The 23739-nt window shown below is 49.3% G+C and overlaps 1 protein-coding gene across 1 annotated transcript; it reads right to left on the bottom strand.

The window, feature by feature from the left end:
* Positions 1-1572: 1572 nt before the first annotated feature.
* GLTP (glycolipid transfer protein) lies at positions 1573-19733 on the bottom strand. The gene is made up of 5 exons (XM_033170107.1): positions 19607-19733; positions 8363-8424; positions 6082-6215; positions 4109-4259; positions 1573-1903 (listed from the first exon to the last, which is right to left on the bottom strand). Exons 1-5 carry the CDS (start codon positions 19707-19709, stop codon positions 1721-1723), a joined length of 633 nt encoding a protein of 210 aa, XP_033025998.1. The 5' UTR covers positions 19710-19733; the 3' UTR covers positions 1573-1720.
* Between the last annotated feature and the right edge of the window lie 4006 nt (positions 19734-23739).

Raw genomic sequence — 23739 nt, 5'->3', positions numbered from 1 at the left:
CCGGCTCCCTCGGCCAGTAAAGCGAGATGAGCGCCGCAACCCCAGAGTCATTCATAACTGGACCTAACGGTCAGGGGTCCCTTTGCCTTTACTTTTACCCTGCTTTTGCCGTCACCAAAAGTGCTAAAGCCTAACCACTGGAAGTGTGATTCTCCCTACACTTTTTCCTTCTAAGAATTGGCCCAAACCTTCTCAAGCATATCTTCCACACTTCCACTTGCCCCCTGCCTAGAAAGCACAGGTCCAAGTGGTTTTCTGCTTGTCTCAGGCTTTCTATGCACAGCTCAGAGCAGTTTTACACTTGCTCTGAAAATCCACTCTTTAGTGCTGAATCAGAGCAAACCTCAATCCAGAGAAAACTAGACGAAGTTTGCTCTGATTCAGCAGTAAACAGCAGGTTTTCCCAGGGGAACGCAGAAGTGTGGGTGAGTCCTAACCGTTTAAAAAGAAAAAGACTGAGGTTCTGTCCCTCAATACCTCCTTCTGCAGGCATGATCTGCTCCTGTGGAACTGCAGCCTATGGACAGCTTTTAAACCTTCCAGGATGGAGGGGGCACCTCTATAGCAGGGGTTTGCAAAGCCTTCCCCTCAGTTGTCTGCAAAAGACACACAGGCCATAATCTCACTTTATACGGAAAGTGCTATGATACCACTATAAACAGTCATGGCTTCTCCCTAGTCAATCCCTCTTCACAGAGAAGTTTGCAAACTGAAGCTCCGGGAGGAAAACAGGGGCCTCCTCCCAACTCTCAGCCCCCTTAACAGACTACAGCTCCCATAATCCTTTGGGGGAAGCCAGGACTGTTTAAAATGGCATACTAGCCCTTTAAATGTGTGGAGTGAACATGGCTCAACTCTACAAATAAATTCACAGACACACATCTCCCACATCAGACTTTATTCTATTTATTTTTTTGTCTTCTCTGTTGCTACTCAAAGAAAATGTAAGGCTTGGATGAGCAGTGATCCACTTAAGGCCTAAAATGGTTCTTGTGCCTCAGAAACCAAGATATCTGAAAAGGCAACAATTGTTAAGTGGGGATAGGAGGCAGGTAATTCAAAGAGTGAGAAGTTATCCCTGAAGTAAACAGTTGCAAAAAGGAGTGAGAAAATATTTTGACTCCGGTGAGATTAAAAATGCCACTCAGGAAAGGTAACTGAAGGCTGGTTTTCATTATTACTTCTTTGTGCAAATCACACACACACACACACACACACACTTTGCTGGCATCTATTGTGGAGAAACACCTAATTCAGTCAGCACACCAAAAAAACCAGGCACAAACAGCCATACCTGGTGCACCATCGAGGCATCTAACTATACAGGAATCCCAAAATATACAGAGATTATAAAGTACATATATATATATATATATATATATATATATATATATATATAGGAATACAGTACCAGTTAGCTAAGCTTTATTGCCAGGTGCCCCTCATTTCCCAAGACTGGTTATAAATAAATCTGTTAGATAAAGATTATAAAATACTTTTTCAGCTCTTGAACGAGCAGGAGAAAAGGTTCAGGAAGATCCTGGAGATGATCTCAAGGTTGTATTGCTTCAGTTTCGGTAGAAAAGCATTTCTAAGTTGAGCTTCTCCGGAGGTTGAGACCCAGCCGGAGGGGCTGCTCACACTGACCAGGAGAACATCTGCTGAAGGAAGTGGGTGGGAGGCCTTCTTGGCCAAGGTGGGGCAGAGGGAGGCAGCTTGGTCAAGCCTTGTAGCTCAGTTCAGCATTCATCTTTGTGTACATTTCGTAGATTGCGTCCAGGATGGGTGTCGCCTTGGAGAGGAACTGGTGGATCTTCTCTAAGGTCTCCTCTTCCTTCACCTCTTTGCCTTTTTCCAGGGCTTTCAGCAAATCCGATTTGTAAGGGAGAGCATACACAGAGCCCTGAGTTGAGGACAATAGAGAGAGACAGAATAAACCCAAGTTGCATGAAGCAAGAAACTCCAGCTAGCTCAGTTGATAACGCCAAGGTTGCAGGTTTGATCCCCGTATGGGACAGCTGCACATTCCCGCATCACAGCAGGGTGAACTAGATCAAGCATGTCCAACTTCAAATAGGCTGCAACCCAGTATAAAAAACTGGCGGTGATCTACTCATTGTCATTGGAGGGACGAGGAGCGTGTGTGGGGTGTGTGTGTGGAAGGTGGCGGCTAACTGGACGCGGGAGGGGGGAGTTTAAGTGGGGGGGAAGGAGAGGGAAGCAAAAGTTCTCTCTTTGAGGAGCCAGTCAGCTTCTCTCTCCCCCCCCCAGCCAGCGCCCCCTCTCTCCTTAAGCAGCTCTCTCCCCTACCCCCAAGCCAGCCCCCTCTTTCCTTCCTAAAGCAGCTGCTGAAGCATGGCCAGAAAATAATTTAACGTGGATTGGTGACCTTTTCCTTCAAATTTATAGGCAGGCCTTCGTATGCCAGCTTCAGCATTTCCTTCATTGGGTTCAGGAATTTTATTGTCTATTTAAACAGGACTCTTCATTATTATCCAAGATATGGAGGGGGGGGGAGGAAAAGCAGGACATTCCAGGACCAAATCAGAAACCGGGATGGCTTCAGTAATTCTGGGACTGTCCCTGGAAAATCAGGACACTTGGAGAGGATGTGAATCTCTCTCTTTAGCTTTGCACTCATTTGTCATGTTTAGAGTGAGGCTTCATTCACATCATACATTTAAAGCAGTCTCAGACCACTTCAACAGTCATGGCTCCCCCCCCAAAGGGTTCTGGGAGCTGTAGTCTGCACGGTTGCTGAGAGCTGTTAGGACGGAGACTCCCATTTCCCTCAGAGGCCTATAATTCGCAGAGCTCCATTTGAAGCCGGGTTGATAGTTGAACCACCCTGGGAATTGTAGCTCTTTGAGGGGAACAGGGGACTCTCAACAGCCCTCGGCATCCTTCACTAACTACAGTTCCCAGAATTCTTTGGAGGGAGCCATGACTGTGCTTTCAATGTCTGGTGTGAATGAAGCCTGAGTTACCGGTATCTCTGCCCTCCTCGCCCAGAAGACCAATGCACAGGGCTGCCATCCCTCATCCCCCCCCCCCCCGGAAGAGTGGCCAACATGCCAAACATTCAGACGACGGAAGGTGTGGCAAAACCACCTGGAGTTAAACACCCACCCCACCTGAACTGCAGTAGAAAATAAATGTTGTACAACATGGAGAGCAGACCAACACACTCTTAGGGATGATCCACTGTTTTGTCTTGTTTAAGAAAAAAAGATAAAAAGAGAGGGAAGTACTTCTTTATCAGTTGAATGCAAATCTAGGGGAACTCTCTGCTCCCGGATGTTTGGGCATGTCTGCGTTCTGCAACTGGCAAGCACAGAAATGGATAGCGGGTGGGAGACCCAGTGTTGTGAGAATTTCAGTCCTCATGACCAGCAAGACAGACCTGAAAGCATGTGTAGAACAACAGCTAAAATCTCAGGAGCCAGAGAAGTGGGGAAGGAGAGGGAGGGGAGCTGGATTTCCATGAGTTGTGCCCTCAGCACCTTGTGCTGCTTCAGCCCTCCTAGTGACTAGCGGAATTACACACACACACAGGTGGGGGGAAATGACGCACATGGTAGAATTCACCTTGTTTTCCTGGTGCAAGACTCAGGTTACCTTAGTGCAGAATTCTTTCAAAATGCAAAACAGGTATAACTCTGGGTTAGATTTCTACACTGAGAACAGGTTAGTCAGTGGCTATTAGTCTTCATAGCCTGAAGCAGGATTCTCCTTAAGACCCATCTAGGTCAGCAACCAACAGGGGCCAACCAGACCATTCTGGGGCAAATCCACAACCAAGGCATCTCCTGTAGCTCTCCCTACCCCCGTAGTTGGCACTCAAAGATGGACTGCTTCAGAATAAGGAGGTTCCATTCAGCTATCATTTCTGGTTACCTCACAGCTCTGCCAACCTCACCACAAAAAAAGGATAAAAGGATACTGCAGAACTGGGAAAGGTTCAGGAAAGGGCCACCAAAACATCAAGAGGCTGGAGTGACTCCCCCATGAAACAAGTCTGCATTGTTTGGGGCTTTGTAGTTTAGAGAAAAGGTGGGTGAGAGGCGACACGACAGGGAGCTTATAAAATTAGGCATGCTCCACTCACCAAGAACAGCTTCTGTAGCATCCAGCCATGGTACTTCCTCAGTGCCAACTCATAGGCTTTGGTGGCATTGACCCGGATGAGGTTTGGGTTCTCCTCGTCCCTCTCGCCTTCACACAGGCTCTGCAGCAGAACTTGCATGAACTTCAGGCCCCTGTGGGGAGAAACGGGGCAGGTGAGGCGGGGGGGGGGGGGAAGACACCTGCCCTGTGAGAGGTGTGAATGGACTAAGTCCCAGCGAGGCTCCTGCCCGGCACAGACATGAAACACGGCACCCGAACCTTTTGTCACTTAAAACAGGGGTGCCCAATGTGGCGCCTATTGTGAACTAGAACTCCCACTGCCCCTGACCATTGGCTCCACTAGCTGAGGCTGAAGGGAGTGGCTGTTATTTGTATGCCACCCTCCATCAGATCATCCCAGGGTGGTTCACAACAGAAAAATACAAAATGAGAATGCAAAATACATCTTAAGACAAAACCAAAAACAAACCAATAACCACCACTCCCTCCCAAAAAACAAGCGGAGAAAATTGAGCAGCTGGAATCCTCTTGAGACCCTGGCTGGATTGAAGGCCAGCTCCGTTCTGGTCTCTCTCACAAAAGAGGTGAAATTGGACTGAGGACTGAAGACTTGATTGTTTTCATTCAAAGTAGGAGTGCTCTGGGGTACAAAGATTAAACTGACTGCATGCTGGAGTGGGCAGAGAAACACAGTGAACAGGTGAGCTCAGCCTCCTAAGCCTTGAAGAAGTGCACAGCCGTGAAGAGTGTTCAACAGCAGGTTGAAATGGATTAAAATAATAATTTGTTTTATTTTACTTAGAAAATACAAGAACTGCATAAATATCACAAATACCTCCATGCATGCATATAGGATCTGACCTTCCTAGCTGATGCATCATGGCTACCTTCCAGATTCTTGCAAAGCATCCTTTTACTATCGGCATTTTTTTCATTCTTGTGTCACTATTAGTGCTTCTTTACGCTCCAGCTCTTCACCCATCTATACTAATAAAATTGTCAAAATGGGGGGGGGGGGAGGTTATCAGTGAAATGGTTTTAATCACTGATGCTAAGTAACATTTCCCACTACAGGCAGTATATATTATATTCAGACCATTTTTCTTTTATATTTGTGCAGAAACTTCACACCAACAATTCTGTTCCTATGTTTTCCTGCCAATTCTCATCCTCCACTCTCTCCTAAAGCTTGGATCGTATTGTGGCAGGAAACACATTTTGGAACTCCCTGCCTATTGACATAAAACAGGTGCCTTTGCCGTGCTCTTTTCAGCACTGGCTAAAAATGTTTTTGTTTAGGCAAGACTATCTAGCGATGCAGAATGTTGACATGTGTTTCAACCTGTTTCTAGCTTTATCATCAGTTTAAATTAATTTTTGAAAGTTTTAAATAGCTGGTTTTTAATTGCTTTTTTGACAATTGTATTGTTTTATTCTTCTTGTAAGCTGCTTTCAGGTTTTTCTTCCTACAATCAAGCAGTCTATAAATTTCATGAAATAAATAACATTATTTTTCAGAGTAAATAAAGAAGCTTGAAGGTGGTGGACACTCCTTCACTGGAGGTTTTTAAGCAGAACTTGGATGGCCATCTGTCAGGGATTCATGAGCTGCGATTCCTGCATTGCAGGGGCCTGGCCTGGAGGACTCTTGCAGGTCCCTTCCAACTCTATGATGCCATGTGTTGTCTTTCTCTTTGGCACTCCACACCCAGGTGAGGAGGGGACAAAGGCTCGAGGTTTGCTGGTACCTTTCGGGTGTTTTGGACTAGAACTGCCATCTGCTCTCCTGGCTGGGACAGAGAGCAGTTGGGAGATGAAATCTTCCAAGGATTATTTGTTTGGCAGAGGCAGTTGGGTGACCACATTGCATCATCCCGTCAGCCCCCCAGGCACCAGGGATGCTTCCAAGCCACCACCCTCTATCCCGGATCGGGCCCCGCTGCCCGCAGGCACCTTTTCAGCCACATGAGTGCCAAGGTTGCCCCAACTTTTGGCCAAGCCGCTCCATGCATCTCCTTCTCCACCTCCAAGATGTTCTGCAGCGTTTTGAACTTGGTTGGGTTTGATTCGTAAACAGCTCGTATTTTCTGAAATGGAACCAAATGAAAAGAAGACAGAAAGGTCAATTCAACGACACAGAGAACGCGGCACAGGTGACAAATAGCAAGAAATCAAGAGTTGTTTTTGCTCTTCGTTTCTACCATCTCCCTGCTACCAATTTTGAATTCTCACCATGTAATTAAAAATGTTTTAAGTAGGGGCTGCTTCCTCAATGGCTAACACCCACCTGCCCACCAGCTCCCCTTTCCTCACACCTGGCCGCCTCATCCTCCCTCTACACTTCACCAATGCTCCCTCACTCTTGACAAACTGCTCTCTGAAGCACCTTGCTCCTTTAAACAAGCTCACCTGGGCCACCAGCCACACTGGAGTTGCCATGCTTGTGAACTGCAGCATGACAACAGACTTGTGATTTTATCATACGAGCAAGAAATACCACCCTCAACAAGAGAATTATAGAATTGTAGAGTTGGAAGGGACCCCAAGGGTCATTTATTCCAACCCCCTGTAATGCAGGAATCTCAACTAAGATTGCAAGATAGGAAACTCCCATATATCTGGTGAGGCTGTTTGTCCATCTAGCCCAGTATTTACTATTCTGATTGATGGCAGCTCTCCAGGGGTCTTTCCCATCAGCCACCCTCTTAACTGAAGATGCCCTGGGGGACTGAACCTGGAAACCATAGTTAATGGGGGGGGGGGGTAGCCAGAGTGTCATCCCTGGGTGAAGCCTCTAGAGGGACACCACTGAGGCTCCCAGCTTGCAGGGGCTTCCTTCAAGCCTTTGAGTCTTTCATAGAGTGGACCCTGAGCTGCTGAGAACCAGAGGGATGCTAATTTGATAGGGGATGCAAGAAAACCTGGAAAAAGATCCTCCCTCCCCTCCCCCCCCCCGTCTGTTTTTGGAACTGTTTGCGAAAGAGAAATCCTGGAGAAGGTTGCTCTCCAAGCAAAGTTGAAAGGGGGAAGCTTTCTTTCTTTCTTCTTTCGTTTCCCTCAACATCTCAGAAATCAATTAAAAGCGGTGAAGAGATCAGAACACCACCTCCTGCCCTTTTTGGGAACAGAAGCACTTTGGAGTATTGCTTGCCTGTGTGTGTGTGTGTGTGTGTGTGCGTGTGTGTGCGTGTGTGTGTGTGCATGTGTGTTTGGATCTAGAGGACAACATACACGTTTACACCATGAGAATACATAAAGAGGGCCCTGCTGCCTACAATCAGCTACAAAAACTGAGTCCTCTTTAGACTGAAAATAAAATACCTGTAATGAATGAAATGTGATGCTGATATACGAAGCACTTTGCATTTATCCCTTCCTGTAATTTGGAAGGAAAATGTAGCCAATCCACTTTAAATTCTTTAGCAATTTTTTAAAGGAAACTTGTGGATTATTTATTCCTTTATTTTATTATTTAGAGCCTTAAAACTGCAAGCCTTTACTACTCAGAAGTCCCAATGAATTAAACGGATCTTAAACCCAGGTAACTGTGTAAAGATTCTACAGTCCTATACTGCAATCTTAAGCATTTTTACTCAAAAGTAAGTCCCACTGAGTTCAATAGGACTTAGGCTCTGGTGTGTGCCTATTACCACAGTTTCTATCATTAGTAGTAGTAGTAGTAGTAGTAGTAGTAGTACGGTAGTATATCATACAGTAATAATACTTCTTAGAAGTCCTCAAATGATCTATTACTCTCTGAGGAGATCTGCTTAAGGTTGAATGAAAGCCAGATACATACATACACAGACAATTTTAGTATTTAGAAAGACTATCTCTTCTCCAGCCTCTTTCAAACTACTTTTTATGAACAAATGTGTTGAGGTGTGTGTGTGTCCCTGGGCTGTGGTCCTGTTCTGCCCACCATTGCAGTGCAACTCCCACTTGACTGGCCATCCTCTCCCAAAGACTCATAAATGCCCTTACCTCAGGGGTCCCCAAACTAAGGCCCGGGGGCCGGATGCAGCCCAATCGCCTTCTAAATGCGGCCCATGGATGGTCCGGGAATCAGCGTGTTTTTACATGAGTAGAATGTGTCCTTTTATTTAAAATGCATCTCTGTGGGGCATAGGAATTCATTCATATTTTTTTTTCAAAATATAGTCTGGCTCCCCACAAGGTCTGAGGGACAGTGGACCGGCCCCCTGCTGGAAAAATTTGCTGACCCCTGCCTTACCTTAATGTTCCCAGTGAGGTCAGCTTTGACTGGCGCATACACAATGGGCGTCCCCAAGCAATCTGAAAGGAAAAGGAGCAGCCTGGCATTAATACAAACCACAGCTGCCACGGAAAGGAGCCCAGAATCAGGCACTGGGCACTGGAATATAGCTATAATGAAGGAAATCACACATCATTTGACTTTTTGACAAGGACTAGAACCTCCAGACACTTTTTATACGATTTGGCATTCATTTATTACATAGGCAGTAGAACCATCTTTTTGAAGACAGCCCTCATCAGAAGCCTGGCAAATCTAGACCAAACTTGACAATTGAATAACATGAATATTTTTGACTTTCCAATGGTGGCTCAGGATAAGCAAACCCTTTTATATTAACAGAGTTGAATCCTGTAATTGTAGAGCTGGAAGGTAGGTACCACGAGGATCATCCTGTCCAGCCTCCTGCAATGCAGGTTGCTCCTGGGATAGCTCAGTCAGTTAAGCACAAGACTCTTAATCTCCAGGTCATGGGTTTGAGCCCCACGCTGGACAAAAGAAACCTGCATTGCAGGAGGCTGGACAGGATGACCCTCGGGTGCCTTCCAGCTCCACAATTCCAGGATTCAATGGGACTGGCAACTCAACAGAAAACTCTTGACTTTTGTTATTTTATCCCATGTGCAACTGTACACTCATTCTTCTACGTGCTTCTTTTATAGTTTTGTTCTTCGACTTTCAATTTTCATCTGTCGTTATAACTGTTCTACTTGTTTTCTATACGTTATAAAATGAAATTTCAACCCAACATTAGACTCCTGCTTAAAGCCCAGCAAGAAGAAAGGGAACTGTTTCCTTAAAAAAGACCACCCCCTAGGTAGGGGCCACATGAGAAGGGGGACGCAACATGTTTGCACTAGTTTTCTGCTCCACAAGAAGGTGAAAACTCAGGAAGGGAGATTCTGGCCGAACTTCAAGAAAAATGCCTTGCAAGCAAGAGCGTAGTCAATGGAACCAGGTATCAGGAGGGGTGAATCTCCAAGGAGAGGTACCTAGGATCATATTTTATTATTATTATTATTATTATTATTACTACTACTACTATCATTTAATAGATTTATATACCACCCGTCATCAAAAGATCTCAGGGCAGCTCAGAAGATCAAAATACAAGGTGAAAGCACAAAAACCACAAAAGAACAACCCCCTTGCACAATCACATTTTAAAGGCTGTAGAGTATTAATCAGCCCAAAGCCTGGTTGAAGAGGAAAGATTTGCCTGGCATCTAAAGATATGTAAAGAAGGCACCAGGCAGACCTCTCTGGGGAGAGCACCCCACAAATGGGGGGCAGGACAGAAAAGGCCCCGTTCTGGCGTTGCCACCCTCCAAACCCCACATGGAGGAGGCACAGAGGAGGTCTCAGAGGATGGACACAGAGTCTGGGGTGGTTTATACGGGGAGAGGCGGTCCTTGAGGTCGTGTGGTCCTGAGCTGTTTAATTTGGGAGGAACAGCAAAGGTCATCTAATCCAACCAGAGATGATGATGCAGCATGGGAGGTGGGCAGAGGGGCCAAAATTTTGAGGGAGACCTTGGGCCAATCAATTTCTCTCAACCTAACTGACACTATAGGGGTGTTGTGGGGATAATAAGAAAGGAAAACCAAACACATGACAGCCTGATCTCTTTGAAGAGACAGTCCAGACGTTATAAAGTTGGGTGTGCCCACACCCTGTACCTGCTTAACACATGCATTCAGTGTCAGCGCCAATAGCCTTTTAGTACTTCCAGGAAATGTTTTGTTGGCCAGTTGCTAGTCGCAAGGAGTTCCACAGTTTTCCCCAACCCTGTGATATCTTCACAGCTCACATCAGTTTATGAACCGTCAGGTATTCATACAGTTTTGGGGGGAGAAATGCTTTGCTAGATGCCAAATGAACCAGTTTACCAACATACCCATAAGAAGCAGTTTGGCTCTCAAAGCAGCCTTTGTACAGCTGATCAGACTAAGGGGGTTGCAGGGGGGGGCTGCAAAGAGAGCTTTTATAATGCATTTCCTAACATAATAGCTCCTACTGTGAAGCCTAGGAGAGAACAAGCCTGCCTATTGTCTGTCAAAAGCATTCTCTGGAGTGATGAAATCGGTCAGAGGGGGATGTCTCTCAACACAGCGCAAGGGTGGAGAATCTCAGCAGGATCCACTGGCTATATCGCCATTGATGGGGTGGTGAGCTTCAGCCCTCCAGATGTTGCCAGACTACAAGTCCCACTGGCCATGATGGCTCTGGTGAAGAGGAATTCATAGATGAGCTGGAAGAGGTCCCAAGGGTCATCTAGTCAAACCCCACACTAAGGGGCCACAGATTCCCCATCCTTGCCCTCAGCCATGGAAAGAAGCAGCCCTTATTTTTTCTGTCTAGCATCCATGTTTTCGCCATCTTTTACCAAATCAATTAAAATGGGTGGGGAAATGGGCATCCAGCCTAGTTCTGATGCCCTGCCCAATGCCCACAGGTAGTGGTCATGATCCCTGAGCCAACCTGCTCTCCTCCAGATGTTTCAGACTCCAACTCCCATCAGCCACAGCCAGAATGGCCAGTAGTCAGGCATGATGGATGGGAGTTGGAGTCCACCTGGCCAGCCGTGGACCACCCCCTCCCCGGCTGCAATCTATCATGTCTGAAAGGGGCTTTCTACAGTTTCAGGCAGGGGTCCCTGTCAGCCCCACCTGGATACAAAGCCCATGTGAACCAGCATGGCTCAATGGTTAGAGTGTTGGACTGGGACCTGGGAGACCAGTTTTCAGATCCCCACTCAGCCATGAAGCTCCCTGGATGGTCTTGGGCTGCTCAAGGCCTCCCAGGCAAACCTACCCCACAGGGTTGTGGTGGGGATTAAATGATGAGGGAGAGAGCCCTGGGCCCTGCCTTGAGCTCCTTGGGAGAAAAAGGTGGGATAGAAATGCAATTAACAAATGACTAAGCAGGTGACTCCCTGTGCCACTTCACCCACAGCCTTCCCCTTCAAAGTGAAGCGAGAGCCCGGTGGGTCTTCATGGTTCTGAATGGAAGGGCTGCTTTAAATAGAAACACGAGGTGTTTGCCTTAAATGGGCTCAGGATATTAGTCTGGCCCAGGATGGCAGCAGCTGTCTGCAGTTTTGGGCAGGAGTCTTTTGCAGCCCAAACAGGGAAAAGCAGGGGATTGAACCTGGGACATTCTGCATGAAGGCAGCTGCTCTGCCACTGAACTTTGGCCTCATCCAGGCAGCCTATGGGGGAGTCTAAGGCGCCCCAGAAGCCAGATGGTGAGAAAACCCCCGCCCAACTTTCTAACAGTTCCCAAGAGCTTTTGCTCTTCAGTGCCACCTTCTCACCAGCCAGATGCAACAACAGACCCAACATTCTTGCCTTTCTGGTTCCAGCCACACAATACCTGCCTGCAGGCAAGTTTACCAGCAACCTGCGCAAGAGCCGTGGCTGAGTGGCAGAGCAGCTGCCTTGCAAGAGTCACCTGCCCATTTGGCCCAAGGGGAGACGCGCTTCCACCCCCACCCCCACCCCAAGGCGCCTGCACCTAGAGCCAACTGGGTCAGAGAAAGGGCCTGAACCTGAGCGGCAGGATTTTCAGCTGCTGCTGCTGCGTCAAGCCGGTCAGGCGGCATCCCATGCAGATGTAGAGTGCAAAAGGTTGCAGGAGGGAGGAGGATGAGAGGAAGATGGCTGGCCGCCTTCTATGGCCCTGCCTGATTATCCAACTTTTCCCCCTGTTGAGAAAGAGAAGCCAGGAAAGGACTTGTTGCCAACAGAGTGCAGGAGAGTGCCAGCTCAAATTGGGGTTCACAACATTGGCTAGACTCTCAAGCAGACATGCTACCTAGAGGAGACAATCCAAGTGAAGTCTCAACCTTTTACAGGATTTTTTGAGTTCCACACCAAATTTCCAGAAATATATGCTCCCTTGGTCCACTCCAGGATGCATACAGGGTGTTAGGGGAGAGATAGTACCCCTGGTCCCATGGACTGCAAGAAGATCAAACCTATCCATTCTGAAGGAAATCAGCCCTGAGTGCTCACTAGAAGGACAGATCCTGAAGTTGAGGCTCCAGTACTTTGGCCACCTCATGAGAAGAGAAGACTCCCTGGAAAAGACCCTGATGTTGGGAAAGATGGAGGGCACAAGGAGAAGGGGACAACCAAGGACGAGGTGGTTGGACAGTGTTCTCAAAGCTACCAACATGAGTCTGACCAAACTGCGGGAGGCAGGGGAAGACAGGCGTGCCTGGCGTGCTCTGGTCCATGGGGTCACGAAGAGTTGGACACAACTAAATGACTGAACAACAACAACAACAGTACCTCTGGTGGGGTAGTTTGCTCATCTTTGGTCCCCACTCTATACTCAGTTCTCACCTGGGGCTCCTAGAAGCTGCTGGCATGCGATAGCGGCCGCATCCCGAGAACAGCCTCAACTAGCCAGTTAAACCAGGAGAGGGTGGTCAATGACTCTCAAACCCTTGGGGAGTTAGGGACTTCCCCTGCATGCCAAGATAGGCTCTGGCAGATTGAGCAGGTGGGACCCGTGGTCAAGAGGGTGGTTTCTGCCCTTGGTGTAGAGGGCCTGGAGGAAGGGGAGAGAGAAAAGTTTCGCATAACACCAGAACTCATGGACACCCCAGGAAGCTCATTGTTGGGAGATTCAGGGCAAATAAATGAAAGCACTTATGCATGCAGCATATAGTTAAACTATGGGACTCCCTCCCACAGGAAGCAGTGATTCAGAGGCAGCAATGCTTCTGAATCCCAGTTGCTGGAAGCCACAGGAAGGGAGGGTTCCTCTTGCGCCCGGGTCCTGCTTGCGGGCTTCTCATTGTGGCACCTGGTTGGAACAGGATGCTGGACTAGATGGGCCACAGGCCTGATCCAGCAGGGTCTCCTTATGCCCTCATACAGAACACAATGAAGTTCATAGAACAGGTTGCACTTTTCATGAAGTGCTTTATGAAATAGCAACAGATCACCCTAAGTGGAAAGCTATCCTCTCCGCACCCCCAAAAAAACACCCTGGGGAGAATCCTTCAAGTTTTGACAAAGCTTCCAGAGGAAGAAGCTGCATAGCTGCTGGGCAGATGGAAAGCAAAGATAAGTCTGGGATTTGCCACAGCGGATTTCTCTTCAAGGGTGCAGCACTTGGCAGGAGCCCTTGCTCAAGAAGACGTCTGGGCATGAAGAAAGGACACCCAGTCTCTGCTCCACACACATGGGAGAGCCAGGGCAGGGCAGGGTGCTGCTCCAACAAGCCAGCTCCTTGCCTCTGCCACTCCCTTACCGCTAGATCAAATCAAATCCCCTGATCGCCAAACATACAGGCTCCATTTGGCATCAAGGCCATTGCACAGGGGTGGGGGGTTGTTGAATTCTGCTAGTTCAACATGACTCCTTCCCCAAAGTAAGGCAATTTCCACAGGCTGCTCTGATTCAGTTTTACATTCTTGCACTCATCCAGCCTCTCAAACTGTGTGCTTAACAACTGGCCATTATAAGAACTACGAAACTCCTTTTTGGAGCTGTGTTGCTTCCCCCCCCCCCCCCCCGCTTTTCCTTTGTGTGTCCTTTCTCTTAGATTTGTAACCCTGCAGGCCACGAACTGCCTTGTTTCCATTGTTTAAAAATGCTCTAGAGAGGCAGAGAATCCGCCAGGTGAGCAGGGCTGAGCTGTACATACTCAGTGGGCCTGGATATACATATCAGAACCCTGCTTCCTTGTTCCTGAGTCCCAGCCTTCTGAACTGGTCCCCGGCCTGATCCCTTCCCAGATTAAGACATTTTATGAGCTCTGGCGCTCATGAATTTAAGGTTGTTGTTTTTTGTTTTTTTTAACAATTGACAGCTCTGCTCAACAGATACCTGAGGCTGGTACAGTGAGAAGGCAGTGCATAAAACTTAATCAGCCCAAGGTGCCCAGGGAGCAAAGAGTTCCAGTTACATCCATTATGAAAGTGCGCTCCTTATTTGACAAGCCAGCGATCACTTTCCTTACGCAGCGCATTTTGATCTCTGGTGGCAAGAAATGCAGCCAGGCAGGACAAAGCGCTCAGCAACTCCTTGGCAAACATTTGCTCAACTTCTCGGTTTACCCCATGGCCTCAACACAGAGATTTTCCTTAGACAAACCCCCGTTCAGAGGAGCTGCTCCAGCATCTCCTGAAGGCAGAAAAACAGACAACTGCCCCCCACCCACAAATAATCCTTCATGAAAAATAAAGATATCTAGGTGTACAGACTGTGCCATGTAATACTCAGGATCACAGGAAAAGACGCCCAAGCCCAGAAGGCACACCCCACAATTCCAGGCCATGGCTACTCCAGCAGAAAGATACTCTGTGCATGCTCAGAAGGACACCATTTAGCTCAAAAACAGTGTTGAAGATGGGGTCTGGTTATTGACCCCATGAACCAGGGAAGCCATTCAAGGACAGGGCTGGGTGCCAAAGGTCTCAGTTTGAAAGAGAGCAGAGAGAGGAGCCGGACGCTGCCTCAGCTTCACAGCAGTTGGCCAGTCCCTCTACAGCAAGCTCTCCTCCTCCACTGACACCCAGATCATGAAGAGCCATGTGTTGCTGAGCAACAGGCCTAGAAGGGGATCCCTCCTTCTTGCTATACAGTGGACGCTCGGGTTGCGAACATGATCCGTGAGGGAGGCACGTTCACAACCCACAGAATTCACAATCCGCAGCGCCACTTCTGCGCATGCGGGTTGCGATTTGGTGCTTCTGCGCATTCGCCAAAACCCCGAAGTAACACGTTCCGGTACTTCCGGGTTCGGCACAAGCGCAACCTGAAAAGACGTAACCCGCAGCGTTCGCAACATGAGGTATGACTGTAGTTGACAACTGCTTGGGAGGAGTCTGGAGGAAGAGGGCTGGAGAGCAAAGGAGGGGCCAGGGGCCAGTCCCAGCAACGTCTTCAACTAGGGCAGTTGAGCCTGAGTGAACTCTGCTGCATTTTCCTTTTCTGAATAAAAAAGCTGACTTCACATTGAGTCTTCCTTCTGACCTGTGGGTGAACCTGCCTTTCCTGACAGCCCCCTGACATCCTGGCTAGGAGCCACTGACAGCCCTCTCCTCTTCCATTCATTTGTCCAGTCCAAGCTGGTGGCCATTGCAGCCTCCTGTGGGAGGGAATTCCAAAGCTTAACTATGTACTGAGTGCAGAAGCCCTTTCACTGTCCTGAATCTTCCTTCCTTCCTCCTGAATCTTGGAGGACTTAATGACTGCTCCCAGAGGACATGCTGCAATTGAGGTGCCTTTCTAAGCATGTCCAGAGATGGTCTGCAGGGATGCAGCCAGTCCCTGTGAAAACCAGAAGCACAAAAGCTTTGCAAAGAGAAGGTAATTTGTGGAGACTGTGGAGACATTTGTGGAGACTGTGGACAGGCAGAAAGAAGGTTTCCTCCCTGTCTCGCCATACAACAATCAACGGGGTTACCCAGTAAATCTCAGTGTTGGAAGAATCAGGACAGGCTTCTTTAAATAGCAGAAGCTTAAAACAATGGAACCTGCTCCAAAAAGATGCCACCAACCTGGATGGCTTTAAGACAGGATTGGACAAATCCATGAAGGATCGTGGCCACTAGCCATCATGGCTATGCTCAGATGAACTATAATATTGTTGTGCATACCTCAGGGGCCCCCTCTGATATTTGGCCTCTTGTTCTCCATCCTAGAATGACATAGGATCTGCCAGGTGAGGTGGGAAAAGGCCCACCCATTTGTCTCTATGGCAACAGAGCAACCTCTCTGGACATGTAAATAGCAGTATTTAACTAGCTTAGCCAAGAGACTAGTCAAACTGGATCAATAGGTTTCCTCTCACTGATTCTAACTCTGCATGCACAGGATTGGAAGGGACATGTTGGTATCATCCAGCCTGACCCCCCCCCCCTCCCTCCAAAAAAACATAACAATGCTATAGCCGGGAATCACAGGTGGGGAGAGCGCTGTTGCACTTCTGTGCTTTCCATTGGGGGGGGGGGCTGGTTGCCCATTGTGAGAAAAGGATGTTGGACTTCAGGGCGCCTTGGTCGGATCCAGCAGCATCCTTCTGATGGCCATTTCTTCAGCTGCGTTTAAAAAACCCATTTCTCTTGTAGGGCTGGAGGCAAGAAAAAGAGGTTGTTGGGTGCTGCCAAGATCAAGCCTCTGGATTTAGAAGGAAAACTGAATCCCTGCCTCTCAGAGTGGGCACACACCCGCAGGGTAAGGCTAGGCTGGCAATTAGGTAACGCAAGTGACAGGGGTGCCACCTCCCCACAGGTTCCTCTCCCAAGCCACACCTTTGCAGTGCCCCACGTGACAAAAGGCCCAAGGGCACAGCAAAGGCCTTGCCAAAACTTGTCGGAAGAGACAGATGGAAACCTCAGGAAAGAGCTCAGCATCCTGTTCCCACAGTGGCCGACCAGGTGCCTCAAGGAAAAACACGCACACAGAACCAAAGCACAAGAGCAACTCTCCACCACCACCCCCCCCTGCGCTTTCCAGCAACCAGCATTCGGAAAAACTGCTGCCTCCAATTGTGGAGGCCCAGCAGAGCCATCCTGGTTACTAGCCACTGATTGCCCTCCATGAATTAGTCTAATCCTCTTTTCAAGCCTTCCCAGTCAGGCCCTTGCAGAGCCAGGCAGAGGCCTGGGCCAGGTAGATAATGTGGCCCTTTTTTATTTTATTTCAAGGCTTGAACCATATCTGCATATAAAGACAAAATGGAAAATATAGATATACAATAGTGCTTTTTAAAAAATACATAGGGAAAAGGAGTATTTTAAGTATTTACATTTAAATAATGGTGAGCAATTGTGAATATGCTGACCGAGGCCCCGTTGGAATCAGCCCCCCCCCCCTCTGTTTGGGCCTGTTCCCAGTTAGTGGCTGCCAATGCCTCCTGTGGGAGGGAGTTCCAGAGTTTAACTATGTGCTGCATGAGGAAGTCATTTCTTTACTCGGTCCTGAATCTTCCAACAGATGTCCCCAAGTTCTAGCATTATGAGAGAGGGAGAAAAACTTTCCTCTAGCTACCCAGTCTCTGCAGGCCATGCATAATTTTATAAATTTCTATCCTGCCGCCTCTCACTTGCCTTTTCTCTAAACTACAAAGTCCCAAACGTTGCAACCTTCCCTCTCAGGAGAGTCCCTCCACCCCCTTCATCATTTTGGATGCCCTTTCCTGAACCTTTTCCAACTCTGAAATATATTTTCAGAGGTGAGGTGAGCAGAAATTATAGCTGAATGGCACCTCTTTCTTCTGAAGCAGTCTTCCTTTGAATGCCGGCTACTAGTGGACCTGAAAGATCTCTCAAGCTCCAGCAGCATTTCAATGAAAGCAGCCTTGGCCAACTTGGTGCCCTCAAGATGTTCTGAGCCGAGTAACTGGATAGGACAATCCTGTTTTTTAACTGCACCAGCCCTTTTCCTACATAAAATGCCCTTCTTTTGCATAACAGCTGTCTTTGTCCTCACAACAACTCTACTGAAATTAAATCATTTATTTTCTTGCTTTTTTTAGAAATGGAGAAGCTGAGGCAGAGCACAAAACAGCGGATGACTCCATGCCAAGGGCTCCAAAGCTGCTGTGGGACAAAGATTCAAACCCTGGTCTCCCAGCACTCCAACCTCACCACCAGAGGAAGCCACCTTAACACCGAGTCCGGCCTGAGGTCCCTCTTGCTCATACTGCCCACATCAGATCTCTTCAGCCTGGAGTCCCCAGAGGTTGTGGGACTACAACTCCCAATACCCCCGGCCAACTTGGTCAATGGTCAGGGCTGATGAGAGTTGTAGTCTTAACAACCCTGAGGGGCCCAGGTTGGCAAAAGCTGATCTATACTGACAGCGGGTCTCCAAGGGTTCAGACCTGGGTGTCTCCCAGCCCTACCTGGAGACAGCAGTGAGCGAGATGGGAGTTGGGTGTCCAGCAGCACAGAGACTCCATCCCTGAATTGGCACCGTTTATTCCAAGCACCTCGAAACAGTGCTGCTGAATCAGGCCAGAGACCTGCCTTTGGCACTCCTGCAATCAAGCTTTGGACAATGGCCCACTAGATGCTTGCACCGTGATGCCTTCCTGCTTTGCCCCTAGTATTTGGCACAGATATACTTCCTCCTAACATACAGGTTCCACACAATGTCACTCAGGTCTGCAATTCACCCATAAAGACAGCTGAAAAGAAAACCACTCCTGCTGTCAGGCTGTGCAGTGAAGAGATGTTAAGAGACACAGGCCTGGCCAGCCTGGTCCCCTCCAGATGCAGAAGGGCGAAACTCTAATGCCCAACACAAGAGGAAGCACTCAAAATATTCAATAGCAATATTCAATACAAGAGGTTTATTTATTGAATTTATATCCCACCAAGGAGCTCAAGGTGGCCCATACACTTCTGTCTGTCACCATTTTATGCTGACAACAACCCTGTGAGGTAGGTTAGGCTGAGAGGCAGTGACTGGCCTCAGGTCACCCAGTGGCTGAGTGGGGATTTGAACCCTGGTCTTTCCCACTCTAACACCACTCTGGGTCTAGAGCTATTTATAGTCCTTTTTATCATTACAAGTTTTTTTCACTGGATCAGACTGTACAGGTTGTGGGATCTTTGTGGTTTCTTTTACCTTTTCTAAACTGCCATTTGTGTACAGCATTGCAGAAAGGCAACATACAAATTGAGAACGGAATGGAAATTATTCTACTCTTTGGATAGTGGCAGACCAGCCTCTCTCTCTCTCTCTGTCTCTCTCCTAGCCTCACCCCCTCCCTCCGCAAAATGGGCGGGGGGAGAACCAGGCCCCCTACCTGGCAGGGCTGTTGTCCGAATTATGACAACAAGAAAACGCGATGAAGCCTTGGGACTCTGCTCTCGTTAAGTGTCCCTGAGCGCGCGCGCATCCTCAAGGAGAGCCGCGCCCGAAAGTCACCTGCTGGGAGGAAGGAGGCGGCCGAGATGCGGGAGACGCGAGGCGGGGCGAGCAGCCGGCCGCTTGGACGCGCCCCTGGGGAGACGCGTGGCCTTTGCCCGACGCTCGCAGCGCCGGAGCGCCGAAGCGCGGCCCCGCTCCGCCCGCCCGCGCAGCAGCGGCTTCAGCCCCGCATTGCAAGCGCGTTCCGGTCTCCGCCCGCGGCAGCTGTTCTGGAGTAAGCGCGAAGCTGCCGCCGCCGCCGCCGCGCTTGGCGAGGGCTCCGCGGGTGACTCGCGAGGGCTCGGGATCCGCGCTGGCTTACCGAAGAAGGGCGGCAGGTGCGCCACGGCCTCCAGGAAGGGCTCCGTGTCGATCTGCTTGTCGGCCGGCAGCGCCTTGAACTCGTACTCGAGCAGCAGCGCCATGGCGCCGCGACGCCGCCAGCAGCCCGAGCCGAGCCCAGCCAGGCAGCGAGCAGCCAGCCCGCCAGGCAGCCAGCGAGAGGCGGACAGGCGGGCGGGCTGGCGGGCGGCGAGGCGCCGCTTCCTGGGGCGGAGCTCGGTCCGTCGCCGCCCCGAGGGAAGGCGGAACTGCCCGCCCTCCGCAGCCGGCGCCCGGTGACGCCCCGACGGCGGACAGAGAAATGCGCTCCCGGGGCATGGGCAGAGGACGGGGGAACGGTCTCCCCGGGGAGGTGGCGGACTCTGCTTCCCAGCCCAGGAGAGGTTGAGTGAGCAGAGGTTGAATGACCACCTGTCATGGATGCTTTACTTTAAAGTCCTGCACTGCAGGGGCTTGGACTAGATGACCCTCGGGGTCTCTTCCAGCTCTTTCATTCTAGGATTCCATTGGGGGGGGGGGAAGCCCCTCTACTTTTGCTGCTGCTGCTGCTGTTCCAGGTGTTTACAGCTCCCATCCCCTGGTCGCCAGCCTGGAAGTCAACTTGCCCAGGGACTTCTGCTTTACTTCTTGCCCAGGGCTGGAAGTAAAGCACAACCTCCTTGCTCAACCTCCAACTCTCCACAGGCCTCGGTGCATTTTGTTGCCCTTTCTGGGCTCTTTTAGGGCACAATGCACAATTCATGCATGCGTCGTCACACATCAGTTGGATGCACGTAAATTGGTTGGGCAAAAATACCTTTCTTCTGCTGTATTTTATTGAAGATAATCAGAGCTACATTCATCCTATGTTACACTCTATCATGTTTGTTTCCATTTACTGATGTTATTATAACATGTTGCTCTGCTATGTGGTATCTATGTGTGCAGGGGCGGGGGGGTGGGCCACCCCGGGTACCGCCCTGGGGGGGATGACACTCGGGGTGGCGCCCCGCCCCCGTGATCGGCACTGCCGGCGCGCAGCAACCGTCTGTGCTGCTATTCACGCACTGCAGCCTTAAAAGTTGCCGCACCATCGCACGGTCAGGAGAGGTGCCAGCCGCTCACACACACCATCTTGGGTGGACTGCTCATGTCCGCACATGCGCAGTCCACCTGGGATGCTGCGCGCGCACCGTGACGTCAGGGTGCGCGTGTGCTAGGGCAGTGTTTTTCAACCACTGTTCCGCGGCACACTAGTGTGCCGCGAGATGTTGCCTGGTGTGCCGTGGGAAAAATTGAAAAATTCAAGAGAATTACTTTATATATAGTCAATATAGGCACAGAGTTAAAAATTTTTAACATTTTCTAATGGTGGTGTGCCTCGTGATTTTTTTCATGAAACAAGTGTGCCTTTGCCCAAAAAAGGTTGAAAAACACTGTGCTAGGGAGCGGCACCCCGCCCCCAGGGGGGTGCCCCCACGTTTGCCGCCCCAGGCGGCAAAGCGGTTCCCCATGCCCCTGTATGTGTGAAAGACATTTGCATAGCTGTCAACCCTCCCTGCTGTTTCCCAATGCTATAATAAGGGAATTTCCCGCAAAAAAAGGAAAAGGTTGACAGCTATGCATTTTTGTGTAGCAAACACAGGTGCTGAGTGCCAACAGGACTGTAAAAAACAAGATTGAGCCACTGAGAAGCAAGAGGGGAAGTCAGTGCATGTTCAGAGGAACACTGAGGTTTGCAGCAGTACAAGAAAACTGCAGGTTCAGGGCTCAGGGTTCTTGTGCTCGAATCCTGCTTGTGGGTTCCCCACAGGCACCTGTCTGGTTAGCCACTGTGAGAGCAGGATGCTGGATTAGATGGGCCTGATCCTGCATGGCTGTCCTTAACACTTTTCTGTAGCCCTGCAGGGCAGCTCTCAGAATCTTCCTTGCCACAGCTGCTAGTTCCTGGGATGGGCCTGGACTGCATGGAACTGGGCAGGCCAAAAAATGTAGTATAAACACCGACAACTGTGCACGCACCGTGGCCTGGCCTGCGAGTGCTCCAATTGGAGAACGGCCTTTACCAAAGGTGCCATGGGTTTTGAACATGCTCAAACTCAGGAGGAAAGGCAGAAACGTGCTAAGAGGAATGCACATCTTGCAAACCCTCACCACGATCAATTCCTGCCCGGAAACCTATGTCCCTACTGTGGAAGGACGTGTGGATCCAGAACTGGCCTCCACAGTCATGGACTCCCTGTTCAGACCATGTTCATGGAAGACAATCTTACTCGGCTATGAGGGATCGCCAAAGAGGAAGGAACTGGGCATGGCTGGATACGATACCTCTGGGAGAGTGACCCATGTGCTAGGACCACTGTGGGTGAAGGCAGAAGGAAGGGAAACGAACAACGGGTGGGAGGAAGCAGCCACCAGCAGACAGGTGTTCCATGTGTCTGTAGGCCAGCGTTCCCCAACCTGGTGCCCTCCAGATGCTTTGGACTACAATTCCTATCAGCCTCAGCACTGTGCAGCAGGGTTCCCACCTGCCACGCTGACAGAAGTTGATGGGAGTTGTAGTCCAAAGCATCTGGAGGGCATCAGGTTGAGGGAGTCTGCTGTTGGCTTTGATTGAGTGGAGGATGAGACCCAAGGGGTGAGGTTAAAGGGATGGGGTGGGAGGTCACAACCAGACTATATTTGCCCCCTCTGTAGCCCCCAAGAACGATAATTCTTGTACCTCGGGTCAAGAACTTAATTCGTTCTGGAGGTCCGTTCTTGACCTGAAACTGTTCTTAACCTGAGGTACCATTTTAGCTAATGGGGCCTCCCGCTGTCACCGCCCGATTTCTGTTCTCATCCTGAAGCAAAGTTCTTAACCCGAGGTACTATTTCTGGGTTAGCGGAGTCTGTAACCCGAAGCATCTGTAACCCAAGGTCTGGATCCCAGGGTTCACTCAGACAGTAGAACGAGTGCAATCAGTCTTCCTCTACAAGATTTTTTCAGTCCCACGATGTGTACCATATGCAGTTTTATGTTTAGAGGGAGCCCAACATAAGGTGGAGTCTGTTGCCTGGGTAAGATTTCTTATATTCTGGCTAAACATCTGCCTCGACTCTGATAGAGACCCTCTCCTCCAGGCAATGTTATTGGACACCTTCCTCCCCATTGGGCTACAACACTTCAACAGGAAGGTTCAACAACTGGGGCTATCAGTGGAATTCCTGCGCACAATGTCCTTACTATCTGCCAAGGCCACAATAAAAACTAGGTTGTGGGACATCGAGCGCCAAGAACTCATAGAGGCAGCAGGCAAAACATGTTCCCCTCTTTATTTTCATCTTCCATGGGCACACGAAACAAATTGTAATTATCTTGATTTTCTACTGAACCCCCCAGAAAGAAGGGCTTTTTCGTTGGCCAGGTTCAATGCAAATCCATCGAACCTCCTATGGGGAAGGTTCTCAGGCAGGGTGGAGGGCGAGAGGATTTGTCCATGCGATGACCACCAGGTGGAAAGCCTTGTTCATATGGTTTTTCACTGCAAACTTTACGACGATCTGCGCCAGCAATTCCTGGACCAGCTCTGTATCCCTAGAAGGAGACCAGAGCGGGAAGTCTTACGTTTCCTACTAACGGGGGACTGACCAGGAGCTTACCAAATTGGTAGCTCAATACCTACATTTGCTCTTTTCTTGTCGTAATATTCTGCAGTCGTCTGAGTTATCAGGAGTCCCAGAGATGTGATCGTGGTCAGCGGAATCTTGTCTCTTTTCTCTTCTAACATAGTCTGTGCCACTGTGAAAGTATTAATCCGCTTCTGTTTTGTATGTATGTATGTTTGTTTGATGCCAATAAAAGGTTGATGAATAATGTAACCCAAGGTACCACTGTAGCTTGAAGTCTGTGAGAAAAAACATCTTACACAAGTTTAGTATAATCCACCTGGAAGCTTGTGAAACTGCTACAGGGGGAGGTTCGCAAAGGTTTTATCTGTTATTTTGCGTTAGGTGGGTGCAGCCATATCATGACTCAGTTTTGTGCTACTTCCATTAACACTCACATGCCAAAGTAGCCAAGTTTTGCTTTAGTGTGGAGAAAAGGGCTTCCTGGGACAACACCCAAAGCTCAGCATTTAACCACCTCCAGTG

Source organism: Lacerta agilis, chromosome 14 (assembly GCF_009819535.1).
Source record: "Lacerta agilis isolate rLacAgi1 chromosome 14, rLacAgi1.pri, whole genome shotgun sequence".
Classification (NCBI taxonomy): domain Eukaryota; kingdom Metazoa; phylum Chordata; class Lepidosauria; order Squamata; family Lacertidae; genus Lacerta; species Lacerta agilis.
Note: the sequence above shows the minus strand (reverse complement) of the source record. Positions and strands in the feature narration are given on the sequence as shown.